The 18,436-nt window shown below is 41.1% G+C and overlaps 1 protein-coding gene across 9 annotated transcripts in view; it reads right to left on the bottom strand.

Annotated features, from left to right (window-relative positions):
* Positions 1-18,436, bottom strand: part of NHSL1 (NHS like 1) — a 197,495-nt gene that overhangs the window by 107,444 nt on the left and 71,615 nt on the right. Inside the window, exon 1 of one of the 9 annotated variants that reach the window (XM_009688900.2) lies at positions 12,731-13,457. The exons of 7 other annotated variants lie outside the window; for them this stretch is intronic. In XM_009688900.2, the coding sequence (XP_009687195.2) occupies positions 12,731-12,935 (205 nt within the window). In that variant the 5' untranslated portion in view covers positions 12,936-13,457. Of the gene's footprint in view, positions 1-12,730; positions 13,458-18,436 lie in introns of those variants that run through there. One more of the 9 variants, XM_009688894.2, reaches the window with a different exon arrangement.

Genomic DNA, 18,436 nt, shown 5'->3' on the forward strand with positions numbered 1-18,436 from the left:
AGAAACAAAATTTTCCAAATGCTCAAAGGTACAAGTGAATTGAATTTTAAGCAGTTTTAAACTATAGGGAAGAGGAGAACCAAAATAAATATTTTACAATACTGCTCGTAATTAACACTGATGCCTAAAACAACCTTCTGAAACAATTATAAATTGCTTTCATAGAGAAATAACCCTAAAGCACTGACATCTTACTTGATGAAGGCACCTAGTTCCCCCCCCCCCCAATCATATCTGAATTCAGGAGCTAGAAGTCAAAACCTTTATTTATGTACGTGCTTTTCATCAAAAGCAGACTTTTAATGAAATTTAACTGTATTTCTATTCCTACGATAGTTATATTGACAGAGTTTTCGCTTCAAAACTACACACAACAATTATGAACTTGTTATGGCTTTTGCATAGTACAAACAAAAGTTGCCATGAATATTAACATTTTTCTCTAAACGGGGTGGTGTAGTAAGTCCAACAATTGCTGCAGGTTCTGAGCGCTTGGTATTAAAATAAATAAATAGCCTATTCCTAAAACTTTTTATTTTCTATCCTCTGCCTTAAGCGAGGAAGAAAGCAAATAAAATGAAGTCATGAATAAGTTCGTCTTATCTTTTGTTTGCGTTGCTCTTCAGATAAAGGGCATAGAAAGGGCAAAATCTTTTAGGAGTTGCTGCAGGTCAAGAAAGGAATCTGTAACTAACTTTTCCAAATTCATTCAGGAGTTTCTTTGACACAGAAGTTGAACAAAGACGGCATTCCTGCTTGTATAGGGAAGACAAAAGTATATAAAAGCTTACCATACGACAAGGAAAGACTATTTATACCAAACCAGTCACTGACACAGTCCTGAATTTAAGTGGCTACAGTAGAAATTTAGATGAAAGAGCCTCGAAAAACGATATGCTATCCAACTAATTCAATGCACTGCTAAAAGATCTGCTCCTAAATAGAAAATCACTGCTTTGCTAGGATTGTGTGCCAATATATCTTTGATTAATTGATGCAGCAGAGTTACATGAATGCTGCTTACTTTCAGAACAAACCCAGAGGCACCGTCGGTTGCACAGTCGTTTGTGCCTCACTCCAAAGAAAAACAGAAACAAGCACACACACCACAGGTGTATCCCAGTTATATCTGGGGTCCTTCCTTCAGAGCAACGCAGAACTTTACTAGCCCTGATCACAAGAGGTTTCTGAGGAATCCTCTGAGCCTGCAACACAGTAACTGGGATATTAGAGTCAAGGACAATGGAAAAGACACCTGAAATTACTCCATTATCATCCCATTAAATGCTGGACTTAAAATGGTCAGAGAAACAAAGAAAATACTACCTTTATATACTGTCTTAGGGCAAAGAGACAACAGAACAATTTGTATTCCTGAATATGCACAGTGAGGGCACAGTGTAGCCGAATATAAAGCAGTCATCTTTTATCTAAAAACTCCCCAGGGCTGACACACTCAAGACAAACCCAAAGAAACAAACAGAAAAAGCAGTTTCTCCTCTGGCCTAAGCAGTGCACCTGTGCAAGACACATGACTAGCACTAGCTGGGAGCAATTTTCAAGTAGTCAAAAAATACTGACCTAACAAAGCAGGACTAGTTGAAATATGAAGCTAAAACCAGCAGTGCTACATGCAGTTCTCTCTTGTTCTAAAGCTATGGCACAAAGTACATCCAATTCTTTAACAACATGGATGTAAAAGCATTTGCACTTCAGCATTCGCTGTCCTTGGGTAGCAAACTGAATCAGCACTTTTATCAATAATTGTGCCCTGAGCAGGATAAAACAGTGGTTCATAAGTTATTATAAGCTTCCCCTACACATCACAATGGGAAATATTTCTGACTATCTGCCTGTTCCAGCTCTTTCCCAGCTGCAAACCCGAGCCAGTTTCTGTGATTACCCCTGGGTTAGAAAAGCAACCGCTTCTTCACTGAGGCTCAGTCACCAGCGTGCAACATGTCACCGCAAAGCGGGGAGAACAAAATGAGTTATTTCTCATTTGACCCTAATTAATTTCATAGATTTGCTGCCTTCTCCACAGTCCCAACTGAAAGAGAGTCTATTGGAGATGGGGGGAGGAGACAGCAATACACTTGACATGAGGTTCAGCTCTCTGTTTTAGCCACTGGGCACCCCGGTAGGAGGAGCTGTGCTGTAAATGCAGTTTCCAGCTGAGCACAGGGGGGTTTTGCTCCCTTTGTAAAAGCAGGTCAAGTTGACTGGGAGTCAAATGTTTAATTTCATACCTAGTTCTGCCACTGCATGTCACAATTACCTCATTTTCTTTCTGAAAACCATATTTACAAAACACGAGCATTACATGGATTACTCAACGTTAATAAAATTGAATTAATACCCTCTGGGTGAGAGGTGCCATGCAAGCGTGCAGTACACTAGAGTCAGTTACCCTGACTCGCTGGCTCTTCAGCCAGTCTTGATTACAACAGAAAAAACATATTAAAAAAAAAACAAAACAAAACTATGGAAATTACAAGTGAGAACAAATACATTTCAGCTTCAAAATGCAACAGCCTCCTTATAGGCCCCTGTACCTATTTTAGACACTGGCATTAGGCATGATTGACAGAACTGAAGTTAGGAGCCTGGTTTTTCTCTAGGCCCCCCTTTCATTGATAGGGTCATTAGAGCAGTGCCTAGAAGAGTGTGATTCAGAGTATTAAGCCAAATACCTAGAGTAAACTGCGTGAGCATCCCCACTGCATTAGTGAGCCAACGCCTGAACGTGCAACATAAAACACAGCCACAGCAGAGTAAGGAAACTTACACATGCAAGTAAAAGGCAGAGAGAGGCAGCACGTGATGGGATTACGACTGAAAGGGATTTGCTGTCCGTACCCGTGTGTGAGGGCCCCCCCCGCCCCCCAGCTCTCCCCAGGGCCGGTGGGCAGGTGCAGTCAGCAGGCAAAGCCCATTAGCACGCGGGGCCGCGTTGGCTGCCAGTGGGGAGCGGGGCTTACCTCGGCCTTTATTAAATCAGGCCTGCCAATTTGCAGGCACGGCTTTTTGGGCTACGGCTAATGGACATAGTGCCCGGCTCGTGTAGGGAACGTGAGACGGGGTCACGTCTCTGCCTGCCCCTTCTCCCTTCCGACATGCACGCGCGGGCGCTTTATTAAAGATCTGTGTTGTCTTTGAGGAACTGCTGCCAGTTCCTCTAGTAACTTCTATTTAACAACTCCGTGAGCCGCTCTCGGTCAACATGCAATCCTCTCAATCCCTCTGCTTCGACGTTTGATTTTTAGAATTCCTGAGCAACTTGACTGTAAGCCTTCTCCACATCTGCACATCTTCCCGTTTTGAGTGAACGGCCACACGATGCACCAATCGCACTGCGTTTAATCCACAGCTCGTAACCCTCTTTGGTACACCGTAAGTTCATCTAGACACAGTGTCCAGGGAAACCACCTGCTTTCCAAAGATAAAGTGCCAAACAGAGGCTGCCGTACCATATGTAAGGGAAGCTCTAGAAGGACCAAAGGGTGTGCATATTAATTACATTTCCTCAGGATGGAAAATATTCCTTACTCTTACATGCGTCCAACATCCATGCTTAGACTGAATCTACACCTTACCTATACATCACAAGCACCTTGCCTCATATTTTGAGGGAGTGCTCTTCAATTCAGATTTCTGAACAACAAGCTACGCATAATTAAGTTATAATGGAGTTTCTTCTTCCTGGGGGTTTATAAATGGAAAAATTCAATAAAGAAGTTTCTACCTACAAGCTGGAAAAATAGGCTAGCAGATAAATTGGTGTACTAATGTCAGCAAAGAAACAGGTGAATGGGATGAGCAAATGGAAAATCTAGAATTTAATGAATTCTCTGTAATTGGCTTTACTTTTATTGAAACTCTGCAGCTAAAAAAAAAAAACAAGAAGGAAAATGTATTTCACAATTTAAATTACAAACGGTTAACCCCCTCCTTCTTAATAGCTTCAAATAGTATAACATAGAGAAGTACACTCTTGCAAAACTCATTAGTTTCAGTCATTAAAACACATTCTTCACTTTTAACTTTAGTTTTTTGCAAATGTAATAGTTACTTGTTAGTCTCTAGTCTCTATCATATTTGCAACTGTTCTGCCAGAATGGTGAGCTATGACCGCTCCAAAGACAAAGGCTCCCTCAGTTTTAGGAGACAATTCATAAACAGTTGTTTAACGATTGTGTCAAAACAAGACTTTTCATATATTCTGATACTTTCTTGGCAGTGACTAGTAAAGTATATAAAATGTATTGTTTAGTCTCAAACACTGCATGCAATGTCTTGCTGGAAAACATATAGTCCCCCTTATGAAATAAAGCCAGTAAAATATGAAGGTCAGGGGACATCAGTTTTGCCCCTCTACTGAACCAATATTTCCAGCCTAAGGATTAGCTGGAATTTGGAAGGAAGTACAAGTATTCTGAGAACAAGAAAAAAGCCATAAATAAATTATGAAGTATAAGCTGAAATTATTTGTAAAGATTAAAACTCTATACTTTCAAAATGAAAATTATAGCACCCTGTTCATTCCTTCATCGCTGCAAAGAAGCAAGCAAACAGTGCGCTCTTTCGCGTAGAGCACTACTCTGGCTGCTATGCTAACCCAAACGCCAAATATAGCTAACGCCTAGGACAAACTGGCTTACAATGTCCTCCTTGTACTCCTTGGAAACATGATGTTAAGTCAGGTGCTACTGAATTTGTTTGATTTGCACTTCCCAAGATTGAAGGCTTCTGCACAGACCAATCAAGAAAACACTCACTGGAGCTGCTCTGCAAGTGAAATTCACAGTGTACTATAAAAGATAAAAGCAGTCAGCGTCTCATTTCAGAGGTGAATATACAGTCCTAAAATAAAGAGTGTCAGAAAGTGAACACCTACAAGTGATACTGGTACTGCAGAGCCGGACAGAAAAACTGGCCTCTTCCTCCGGGAACAGCAACCACCGCAGAGTTTCAGGCTTCTCAGACCAACTACAGTTTTTTTTTTTTTTTTTAATATATACAAATATCAGCAGTTTTCTTCCTGTTCATCTAAGGAAAGCAAACTTCTGAGATGACAGCTCTAAAACGGTGATTCCCCACCCTCATACAGTACCAAGAGCGTCCTCTCCAACTCTTTCAGGGGAACAAAAACCCCCATGACCCCTGAAAAGATTAAGACCCTACTCCGTGGGGCTTAACAGACTAAAAGGTTACAGCTCTTGGAGGTGACAACATAGAGACAGTGACAGCAGCCGTAACTATTTGTAAAAATCTATGCTGAAACTTCCTTTAGCACAGACTACAGTTCTCTTGGTCACAAGTTCCTGGAAATGAACAGATGCTGCAGTAGCAGCTGGGAAAGAGGGAAGAATCTGCCATAAATGCATAAGGTTAGTGCATCATTTTCTTCTTGTTTCTATTTTCCCTTGAAAGGTTTTGATCATGACAACAACAGAACAACTTTTTGTTTTTCTAATAAAAAAGTTATTTTTCATATAAAAAGAGCAGAGGACTGAAACTTTGCAAGGATTTTATAGAAGCTAGATTAATGAGGTTTTGTGATAAAATGTAAGTAGAGATGTGGGTTTGAGTCTGTCATAATCAAAATTTCTTACATAAAGACAACTTGTTTCTGTAGCTTAAAATTTTTAACCCAGCAAACCTACTTTCAGATTCCTGTGTATGGTGGGTAATGTTTACCAGAAGACATGGGAAAGAGGGAAGAGTTTTGATTAAATCTGCAATTACGTACAAACAGACAAAAGTTGTCACTTCAAGCTGTAGTTAAATGCAGAGCTTTCGAGTATCTCCAGCTGTTTTACCAGCATGAAGAGTTTTGATTGCCACTGTATATTGCTAAAAGTTTAAACAATCCTCTGCTGTGCAATGATACAAACATGCTATGACAAATACCCCATGCCTCAACGATTCAAGACTAGCGTGTCTGCTCCCAGCTGAGACCTACTTCCCTGAAAGCACAACATCCATAGTTGCAACCACAGAATGTTCAGAGTTAAATATTAAGATGCACACTTGACCACAGAGGCAAATCGTTGCAAATGTTGTTGCAAATCCATAGACTACATTCAATTTTGCATACAGAACTCACAAAAACATGCACAAGGAAAAAAGTATGACAAGACAAAAAACTGACCTTCATATTAAGCTTCTATTTTTCACTTTTATATTTAGATTTCTGTACAGACACGTTTTTATATACACGAGCATGCATAAAAACATTTCCCCCTCCCCTCTCCCCGCAAAAAAGTCTTCCACAAAAAAGTATGTAAAACACGTAGTATTTGTTTTGCAGTCATTCCTGTCACTTAAGTAAACACTTATTGAGGTTTCCATAAATTATTATTTATGAACTTGCCCAAAGCTTGGTGACGTATGCGCCACTTGTCCCTCCACCCCAAGACACTGCAATCCATCGCGTATTACTGCTTCTGAGTATGCTAACTGCTTACAGGCCCTTACCTGTGTAATAATGGTTGTGATTTGTTCCCCCTTGAACATAGTCTTGTGCGCAAAACGTACAGAAAGGAACTGTTAAATAATTTTACATTAGACTAGCACAGGAAGTCTGGATTCAGTACTCTCACTCATGGAAACTTAGTCGTACTTGGCAGCCCCACATCTCATTACTAAGGCAAAATTTATGAACATGTATGTGATTACTGCTCTGTGCCTGAAATCACCTCAACCAAACTGAAATGCTGAAGAACTGTGTCTATGACTTAAAAACAAATATAATAATTTGTTTGGACTTTAGGGTGGGGAAAAAAAAAAAAAAAGCTGATACTCCAAAAATCAAGCTTTATGCTGCAGGTCAACAACAACAGAGTTATAAATCCCTTCACGTAGTTTCTACAGGAAGCACTGAGAATACAAAAACCTCAGTATTATAAAAATTCAAAGCCGAGAGCGTTGATCGTGCCTCTCGACTGCTAAAGAACACTTATTGATAGTATCAAATGAGTCTGACGGTATCAAATATTTACATCAACCACATGGTAAAGGCAAAGCAATAGATCATAATGTTTTACTGACATAGTAAGATATAATTGCTACCTATGACATAAGAAATGAGTTGTGAGGTTTACAGAAATTTGGCTCCTTGATAACTTTGACATTTTCAGATAACAGTATGCAGTGAATGGTCAGGAAGCCAACTTACAGTTCTGATATTTCTAGGATAAGATCTGTCATCAGTATATCATAATTACCTATATCAGACATGCTACAATGACACCAGTGTTTGAACCTACAAGTACTGACGAATTCAAAAGAACTTTCCGCATTAAAAGGAAAAACTTCAAGCTGGTTTTGCAAGGTGGGGGGGAAAGTATTCCACACACAATTTTATATTAGTGACTAAAACTTGGCCAAAATGCCAGTGGCTTCCACCTTTTGAACTCTGTTTGAATTAGGCTTTCAAAGACGACAGTTATCTGAGAAACTGGGCTTCTCTGCCTGACGAGTCCACAGCAGTTTTTCAGGTGGTACCGCCTGCAGTAAAAAGCAGCCAAGTCTTTTGACTTTCTCATGATGCAGAAAGTTTGGAAGCCGATCAAGTGAAACGGTGACAGCGGGTGAAAAGTCAGAGACATAAGCAGAGACTGAAGCCGGGGGGGGGGGAGGGGGGGGGAGAGGGCGGGATAACATGCAAGACGGCAAAAATCACACAGTCCATTAACAGTTTCCTTTCGCGTATCACCTCCCTCAGCTGTATTTGGCACTAGCTGTGCTTTATCAACACCTGACGAGACGATCACTATCAGGAGAAAATAGCATAAGAAATAAGGTCACTAGCTCAAGCCTGTTTAACCGCTTCAGAGAAAATCCTCACTTTCTCTGCATTCCTACTGGCAGGACCAGGGGATCAGCAAGACTAGTGGCCAAGGCAGCTCTATTCAGAGCTGGTCGCACATGTTTTCCTTTTTAAACTGGAGAAATTGGTGAAAGAATAAAAATAAAAATCTACAAAACAAGGTAAGATGCTCTTGTGCTGAATGTGACTCATTTAGTTTTCGGCAAAGTCAAGGTAACGGTGACAATCATACCACAAATTGACTCCTTTGCTATCTCCATTTGAAGTTAACTTGCTATGTCATACCCACTGCTTACAGTGCAGGTCTGGGGGGAAAAAAGTCAACATGAATGCTTTTTAAATACTTATATGTTAGAAATATTTCTTAATGCACACAAGCATCTTTTAAGTTTCATGCAGAAGCGCTCTCAGTATTTTTCAATAATTTGCATTTTAAAGGAAAAAAAAAAAAAAAAAAGCTCTGAGCTACAATCTGAAAATGCCTGAAGGCAAGAGCAGCACACTGCCCATTTTACTTGTCTACCAGTGTACCTCCAGCATACACAGAAAAGGATGAAAACACAGAGGGCACTCAAACTAAAAATTGTTCCGTTTTCCAGCGCTCTTAAGAAGGGCTTTAAGCAAGCCCAAGGGTAGCTACCCTATTTGTTTTACTGAAGGGAGAGTTGATGTCAGGACACATCAGCGCTATGAGACGCCCAGCTTTTGGCAGGAATTTTAGGCCCAGCTATTTAGAATTCACCTATAAGATATAGCCTCTTGTCTCTGCCAGAAAATACGCTCTCTTCTGCATTCCTATTGCAAATGCCTGAAGTAAGGCATTGCAGTAGACGACCAAAGACGAGGAAAACTAAAACTTCTACTAACAAAACAGGCAAATAAAAAACTAGGTCTGACCAAACCTACAACTGCCTCTTGAAACTCACAGTGCAAGTAGTAGATGTCCTTGCACAGGTATTTTCTGTGAGAGAAATCAGCCTTTTATCCCTGGAACATAGAAGTTACTGAATGCTCATAAAAACCCCTTATGAAACCACAGGAACCCACATGATAAAATAAGCCCACTCCTTTTGTTAATCAAGAGGATGGTGAAGCAGTTACGCAACGACAAAAGTTGGTATTTGTCCTTCCAGGAGACTGGTTATCACAACCAGCAACACCCAGCAGCAATGGTGCAGTTGCACCACTGCACTGAAACCCGATGCACAGCCACATCAAGCACCGCCAGTCCAACCTGGTGATCGTTAATCAGTTGGTGAAACGCTGATTGACTCTGGCCATTCTTGCCTGCAGTTTCCCCTTGTAATAATGGAAAAGTGATAAACAATGGAAAGGGATAAAAAGCAGTTAAGAAAGAGAAAAATGGAACACAAAGCAGGGGTAGAATAAACAGAATAGCAACTACGTGGTAGAAATTTTATCAGCAGGTTTGGTCTACATTCCCAATTTGCTCTTTTTATACACTTCAGCTACACCTTCATGCTTCCCATCACACCATACGTAACTTGTCATGGAAAAGAATTTTCAATTCCATTTTATATGACGGAGAATATAATCCCACAGTGTACCAGGAACTCAGCTCAACTACAGCTTTCCGATATTTTAAACAGGTGCATGTTTACAACTTTGCTGAACAGGGACCAGAGCTTCCAGCATTCAAATTCATCATCTCTTCTTCTAGTCACTTACAAAGCTATCACCATGGATAAACCTACAAGTCAACTTAGGCCCTCAAGAGGGAAAAAAAAAAAAAAAGTGGTCTCTGAGAGGATAAATCACACTTTACTGCTACGATAAAACTACATTTCTCAACATGTCATTCTTTTTTCCAACTAAAAGCTATGCAACATGGGGGGGCATGACATTTCACCCCATCCACTCCTCTCCCTCCCTCATAATAAAGAAACCTCTGTTACCTCAAAAGGTAAAAAAAAATCAGAACTAAAAATTAGATTCAAGAAGAAACATAGCAGTAATGGTTTGTGTTATTTCAAACTCCTTCAGATTGCTAGGGAGGAAGAGGATCCAGTGAGAGAGATTTCAAAGAACAAACTTAAATTCTTCATTTTACTATCAGCCTTTAACATTTCTCTTAGTAACTACCTTTTCAGATGTGAAATCTAACTGGTGCTACAGGTTCCAAAATACACCAAAATGCATTGTGGCTTTTAAAATGAAGAGCAAAGCCTCAAACCTCAACTGACTTCCACACAAATAGAGCTCACCTGAGTAAGATATCAGGATTTGCCATATATTTGCAAGCTAACTTTTTTCTTAATTAATTTTTTAAATTAATGAATCCCAGCAATCACACTGATCGATACTGTTTGCATTTCCAGTGTGCAGCCAGTGTAGACTAGCCATTTTGCTGGTGAAATACCAAGCAACGTAGGCTGCCTTATGCTTGTCACCTAGCAGCCTCACGGGAATGCAATATGAGATGGGCAGAGCAGTGAAGCGGCAAAAGAATAAGAGGTTTAAAAAGCCAGGAAGAGGAACAGCTCAAAGAAAAACAACAACTCATTTATTTCCAATTTCTATTAACGCTTCTTCCTGTAGTTGTGGAGTTAGGCAAAGAAAACGGTTGAAGGAGAGCCTGTGATCTTACGTGCTTAGTCAATTCGCCTGGAGGCGAAATTATTCTGATAGATGAAGCTTCAGGAGACAAAATTATTCTGACAGATGAAGCTTTAGAAGTTTTTAAAACAAACTTAAACAATTCTGATTTTCTATATAAAACTAGTTGTCGTTCTAGCCTACTAAGCACTCCATTGTTTTTGAATGTTCTGCTATAATTTTAAGCTGTGTAGGTTAGCTCAACCACTACAGTCTATACTGCTTTGGGGCCTCAGTTTTACAAAGGCTGGCAAGCAATAATGCAATGGTCCAATGGAGCAAGCTAATTGGGGAACACAAGTATTCATTCATCACACATTTTTGCCTTTGACCACAAAAACAAAACAACAACTCAGGTGCTGATAACTCTGAGTGCTCTGACACCACACAAGCATGCCTGACTCTCAGCAGTGGGTGAACCACTTGCAGCCCTGGCAAGTTTTTCTGCTACTGTCTAACCAAAACTCCCTTTAGCCCTGGCATCCCCTGCCAGTTTACCAGCTCCTTCCAAACACAGAGTCCCAATCAGACAGAATGAAGCAGAGTTTGCAATCCAGACAGATGTTTACAAGTTCTCAAATCAAATTTGACTCTACATCTCTGTAGAGAGGACATATAAGCTCTGTATAATTTATACCTCCCTCTATTTTCCTTTCAAAAAAATCACGTATTATAATCTCCATTTTGACAAGGCATAGAAGCTTTTATAGCTTGCTGTCCAATTATGGAAGGCATCCCACCCTCCCCCTACATATATACAATGGGCTTCTTTATGTTCCATAAATCAAGTGTACAATAACTCTCTCAGGAAAATTAATACACCATTAATCCATCAGTAAAGTTTCCTTTCCCATCTTGGTCTTGTAGTGTGAACACTGGTTAAATTCAGCATGAGAAACTTTATGGAAGTTAGGTAGCAAATAACAGAACTTCACAGCTCTTCTTAACAGGACATAAGGTCCGAAGGTGTTACTAACCTATGAGACATTGCTGTACACTATAAACATGCTAGCAAGCCAAAATAAAAATTAGCAGCCAGTTGCAAATGGAAGTGCCCTGTGTTGAAGCTTTTCAGCAGTGAAAGGGGTTAAAAACAATCTTCAAAGCATAGATTAAAATCCTTTCCTACCCTGTAGGGAGCAAAGCACAAGTGTATACATCCTGTGTTAGTGTTCTTGCATCCAAACCACTTACTAAAGCCACAATTTATTTTTGACTTGGAACTGAACTTCTGGTCAAATATCTATTAATTGCTCCCAGAAATGAAAAGAAATAAAACTGCTTTGAAGTTCAAACATCCTTGGAGAGCCTGCCTGCTCTTACAAAAGTCACCTTTTAGCAGAAGTGAGTCAACCTTAGACTTTCCATCAACAAACTAGTGCTCTGGCACCACTAGAGAAATTACAATCAAATGACTTTATCGAGTATGTTTAACCAGACAAACACTCTACTGTCTACCAGCCACGAAATGCACTGATAACAGTAGCTCACCATCTCACAGGCACAAATTTCCAAAATGCATTTTGAGTTATAGTAAAGAGGTCTGCTTGAATAAGAACTTTACAAAGTCTACTCCAAAAGCAAGCAAACAAACAAAAACAACACAAAAACTTTTTTTTTTTAAAGTATCATATAAAATATACCCCAGGTTTGAATTTTTCAAGGCTTCCTTCAGACCTGCTCACCTTGCAACCCTAGATCTCTATGGATCCTTCCCTATGGAGCTGTTCCCAGCAAGTTTCCTTGGGGAAAATACATGGTATTTTTATTTGGCATCTAGGACCTCTTTTCAATCTGCTCTCATAAAACAAAACACACTTAAAATTTTCCAGTAGGACCATGAGGCAGTCAACCAAAAGAGCCATCCAGTCTGTTACAAGTGGAGTCTTAAATGGCTTTTGATATCACAGAAAGCAGGGAGATTCTTTCAGCACCTGCCCAAAAGATCTGTCACTAGTGACCGCTGGCTACAAGAAGCTTAACCAAAACTTACCTACATACCACACAGCCAGTACTTTTACATTTCCCATACTGGAAAATAAAGGGTTTTCCAGTTGACTACTCTACGCTTCCGTAGAGTTATCCCCAGACACACTTTGCCAGGCTGTGCTAGCCTAGACTTCTGTGCCACCCGCCTCCTCGTGCCCCACAGGCGGCTCCGGAGCGGCTGGGGACTCCCGGCGGGACCGGAGTTGCGACACCGGCACTAACAAAGGGCACGGAGCCACCCGGGCTGCTGCCGCGGCAGCAATCACAAGGGTTAAAGAGAAAACGAGTCACCTTTTCTGTGGGGGCTTCTGTAGGTCCAGTTCTCATCATCCTCATCTACCTGCTGCACGCACATGGAGGAGAGTTCACCATCGCTGCGAAACAATTTCTTTGTTTGCCTTGACAAGGAGGAGAAATTTATCCAGCTTACGGCGCGCGAGAGGGAGCCTGTGTTTTGTTTGAGTTTGAAAGACCTCGAAACACACTCCTTTTTCATTTTCTTTCAAGCCAGCTACTGCCCTCACTTCCAAAAAAAGACCTTTCTGAAATTGTTCGCGTCCCCTTCTCTGTGGCTTTCGTGAAAGGCTAAACAATTTCAACACGACTTCCGTCCAGGTTTCTTCGTGCTGCATTCAAACCAGCACACCAGTATGGAGGTAGGTCACCGTGCCAGCACAGCTCCCCTGAAGCTGTTTTGATACAGCAAAAGCTGCCAAAGAAAACAAAGGGGAGAAAAGCAACACAAAGTGGCACCTTGCAGCAGCTCAGACAAGCATGTAACGGCCAGGCAGAAAATAGTACTAAGGCACATGTTTTCCCTATTCCCCACTCAACAGCAAAAACCGTAGCTCTGCTCTCCTCCCTGGCATCGTGCTCTGGGAGGGTGCAGGGGACTCGGTCTCCTGTCCTAGCTCATCAAAACACAGCCAGCCCAGGAAAAGCAGGCAGAGATCACACAGGACAAGGTGCAGCTCGGGAGTCCTCACACGCTGCCCAGCCACAGCCCCGACTCCCAGTTCTGCCTGCCCTGCTCTCTCCTAATGAAAAGCCTAGTTAAGGAGCTCCAGGAAGACTCTGCCAACAACAAAACAGACTGCGTGGCTATCGCTTAGGATTAGAGTGAAATACGATAGGCTCGCTCTCCAAAAAGCACGACCGCAGCAGCAAGACTCCTCCTTTCCTCAGCCAGGAGCTCGGTGGAAGTGCAAACTTCTGAACCCTGCATGCAGAAAAGGAAAAGCTCTCGTGTACCTCTGGGGATTTAGAGAGAAGAAAAAAAATTTGGAGAGTCCTAAACTCTACAAGCATCCTGAACAGACTGTGTTGAAAGGATTTGTGCCCATGCACCAAGAGTTAGCATAAAGACAGGGAAAAAAAAAATCAATAAATGCATAGGCATATAAACAAAACCTGTCCATCTGTACAGGAGCCGATATTTTTGATGATGTGACTCCCACTAGCGTGACTGCAGCTCTCAAAACACATTCTGCTCCCAGCTGTGCTATGTTCTGCCACCTTCACTTTACATTAGCAACTGGTGAAAACACTCCCCGATGCCAAGGTTTCAGAAACTCAGGCACTACTGAAAAGCTCCTTGGATGCCAACTGCTCCCCCTGCGCGCTGACGCTAACCTGCCTCAAGCAGGGAGCCAGTCTGGAAGAGGGAGAGGGAAAAGCGGTGCTTTAAAGCAGGCAGAAGCTGGCAATACATAGAATCAAGGCATCCCAACATCTTTTTTTTTTTTCAGCTGAGATTTTTCACCAATATGTACGTAGATAAAAAAACACACAAGTTTGTTTCTTGCAGCAGATGAACACACTCAAATAAATTAGAGACCCAAGAAAAACAGCTCAGTGAATCCTCAACGAGAGGCTTGTAACAGGCAATTTAAAAACAAACACACACCCTCCAACACCTCCCCGCAAACAAATGCGCACACACAAACAACAAAAACTCCCCTTCCTATCTGAAAAATAAACATTACTGCCTTAACATCCTAACTGCTGCAAATGTTGTCAGCACAAGAACAAGCAACTTAAGAAAACAAAGGTACGGTGGTGTTTCAGCTGTCAAATTGTCAGTCAGATTTACACCATTGCAGAGTACACCCTGGCCGCCTCTCAGCGGATGCTCTTGCAGCCTCCCTATATTCTGCTGCACGGCCTCTTCAAAAACCACTAAAAACAAAGGCTTTGGCTTCTTCTGAAAGTTATGGTTCTCTGGCTCATAATAAGAGGATAAGGTCTAACCCACTGGCTGGGAGGCAAAGAGCTAAGTACTGTATCAGATTACCCTATGAATCAAGCAGGCACACCAAAGTGACCTTTGCCTCCTACACCCCAGTACAATGAGTTGGCCAACTGTCTTCTGTAAATAATTTAATAGGCTGCATTTAAATTGAGCTGGCCCAGCGAGGTAATGCATATGTACATACCCGGGTCTCTCACCACTCCCCAAAGTAAGGAAGTGGGTGGAGGGGGGGAGCGGGAGCACACACTGCTAGCATTTGCTCTTCTACGTCATCACCACCTCTTTCAATATCACCTTTTCTTCTTATAAGGTCTCACGGGGGGGGGGGGGGGGGGGAGAGAGAGGAATCAAAAGACTTGGCTTTGGGCGTTTGTTTTGTTTTTACTTTTTAGTCCTTACACTTAGGAGAAAATTTTGTGAAAACGTAGCTTTCACAGCCCTAGAGATTCGACTACAAGAATATCCATTTCAGGACAGTCCATGTTCAGACAGGTAGAGTTTAATTAAAAATCAAAGACCATGTTTTTAAGTCAACTTACTGTTTCTTTTGAGAAAGAACAAGCATGTGGAATTGCCAGTACTGCAAAATATAGAGAACTGTAAGCTACCACAGCTCTTACTGTCTAAATTACACAGAGAAAAACGTATAAAATCCCTGCAGAATCACAGTCGTCATCACTACACTGCAATTCTCAGAAAGAGAAGATTAGAGAAAGCAACAAGTAGGAAAGCATTGCAGGTTCACCCAGAATGCCAGGGTAAATCCCAGAGAACTGCCTCGAGTCTTGGCAGCAATGTGATTTTAGGAATTTTCCTGGCGTGCCTGGAGCTCTGGCTTTATATCGTGGTGCTGAGTCAGAACTTGTTGATGTAAGGGAGAAAACTTCAAGTGATTGACCATAACATTTCTATTGTTACTGTAACTACAAAGCCGTGCAACACTTTTTCAGGCTTTGTTAACATGCCTCATTAGATCTTGTTGCAGAAAAAGAGGCTTCAGTCCATTGCAATACTGTCATTACTATGGAATGCTTTTTATTTGTAGGTGACAACCAGATTAATGATTAGTGCCCTTAAATGTAACATCTGTTACTACAGCACGGTAATTTTTTCCTGGGGGGCAAGGTGCAAATCTAAGGAGCGTGAGTGTATGTCGTCGCACATTTGGATGAAAGCAGATTTCTCAAGATCAAGAGAAAATAGTGACTACCACGTGTGAGGAAGAAAAAAAAAAAAAACACACATACAGGGGTATTAACACAAACGGAACTACAGGTTAATCTGCACTTTAATCAGGACTCAAACGTAAGGGCAAGGAGTAGAAAATTTTAGCATCTAAAACTTTAAAGGATTAAATTTAATTTTGTGAAACACTTTACAAAGCCATTTAAGAAAAACAAGGTACAGTTCTAAAACGTTCAGATTAGTCTCCAGCCAGACAGTTTTCTCCCTTATGGAGCTGTTACACAGGTAAATAGGTTTCATGTTTTCTAGGTTACGCATGGGAAAATTAAGATATTATTCTTGGGTCACTTAACAGAGGGCCATCTCAGCAAAAACCATAAAGGAGTCACAGAGGAGAGAGTCAATTCTTACCATTCCACTGGAAAACTAGGGTATGAACTTGAAAGCTAAATAGGTTTCCTGTTTTTAAAAAGGTAAATAAGGGCAAACATGCATAGCATCACATGCCATCAGGACTTTTATCATCTATCACAATTGTTCTACAAAGAGCTCCCTAAAAGTTCCTAAGCAAACACACCTCTGTGGCTCAAAGCCACTGCCTTTCCCTAAGGCCAGCAAACAAAAAATCTTACAAGGAAAAAGTTTCAGCTTAGCTATAAAAACCAAACAAACAAACCAAACCCCTCAGACGTTCTGTTTTTGCTTGGGCTGTGGTTTCTGGCACAATTCACCTGTTAACTGAATTCCTGCATTTCCTAGCTATCCCTTTTGGATGGCCCCACTGAGGCAGCTCAAAGAGCACACCTCTCTCCAAGGCAAGGGAGCTTCCTGGGTACTTTTCTTCAGGTGTTAACAATGCGTCATAAAGCCACTAAGTACATGGCAAGATGATTTGAAATTATCTTGCCCCCAACCGCTTGCTCTGCTGCTGCAGTCAGCTGAGGGGAGTACAGCACGGTCCTTGCCAGCCCAGAAACCACCACCCACTGCCACCGTGGCTATGGGCTGTCACGTCCCCAGTGCAGCCGGTCATCTCCAGTCAAAGCTCTGTGGGGAATCCAGTAGCTATGAAAAGCTTCCCAACCTGGCCTTCTTCCGATGTCTTCATCTATATAGCACAAATGCACAGCTACCTGCTCTTGCAGGTACCATATAAAATGCTCATGCAACAAACCTACAAAATAATTCCTATTCCTACATGGTTATTTACAGTGAAGGAGACACTGAGAACTTTTTGGTCTTACAACAGGGCCTGAAAGTCCCAGCTAAGACTGTGTCCCTTTTTGTACAGAGCACACAGTGAGAAACTCTTTTCCTTCCAAGCTGAATAGACTGTAGGGGAAAAAAGGAAAGAGAGTGAAGAAGGAAAAGATCACAAATTGAGTTACTTGCCCAAGATCACAGAAAGGATAAGCAGCAAATCTAAGAAAAGAAACTAGGTCTCCTGGCTACCAGCCTCATGACCTACTTAAGTAGGCCCTGTCTCACAAGGAAAGAAATGCCTATTAATTTGTTCTATCATAACCATTACATATAGTCTTTGAAGGACCTAATTACAAAGGAAAGTTTGCTTTCTACATCATTTATCTTAATTAAAAAAAAAAAATTAGAAATATACGATGAACTTCTAAAAGAAATAGTTCTGCATTGTAGAACTAGTTTGAGCATCCCATCTGTATTTCAAACTTCTTTAGATCTATGGAGAATCAGACTGCAGATGACCATAAACATCAAAACAGTTCTTGGGCAACTCTTTACAATGCATGTGTCACCAGTATTCTTCTCTTCAACTCCTGTGACCTCCTGGAAGAATTCACTATGCCAAGGCAGGAAGTATTTCCTGTGATTTAATAGCTGTACTTACCTGGGTAAGGAAGTTTCCTAAACATCAATAGGATAGGATCGATTTTTAGAAAGTTTTAGGAAAATCTGGGCCTGATTCTCCTCCTTATGCCAGCTGCATGTGAGTACAACCCCCTCAAGGCCAGTCAAATCACTCTTAACTTGAAAGGGGAATTGAGCAATGAAAAAAAAAAACCCAACAACAAACAGGTGCTTTCACAATTGATTATTAGCAAAAAGATATTTGTAAGAGAAGAAGAACAAATGCCATAATCATCTAGAAATAAATGCTGCTTTTCTCTAGAATAGTTTGATGTCAAAAGAACAAGCGAGTTAATTGTGCATAAAACAACTACTTCACAGTGATACAAACACATTCACAATGTTTTGGTTTTGTTACTCTACAGTAAACTCCAGAGCTGACACAAAAAATAAACTATTTATGAGCAAATCTACTTTCAGACATACAAGAAATTCAGCAATCAACAACTACAAGCGGTTGTAAGTAGTGAGCTTTCCTTGGTAAGAATGAGATACCTATTCTAAAGGATACAGAAGGAAAGTGCTCTAATAACATTAGTTCAGCCTTTTTTCCCTACAAAGCTGGGGTTTCAGGAAATCTGCATGACAGACAGTTACAATTTCCCAGATAGAATAAGTTATATTTACTGGTAAAATAACTTTTTTTTCTCCAAGTATACTGTGCCAACATGAGGTTT

Source organism: Struthio camelus, chromosome 3, assembly GCF_040807025.1.
Source record: "Struthio camelus isolate bStrCam1 chromosome 3, bStrCam1.hap1, whole genome shotgun sequence".
Lineage (NCBI taxonomy): Eukaryota > Metazoa > Chordata > Aves > Struthioniformes > Struthionidae > Struthio > Struthio camelus.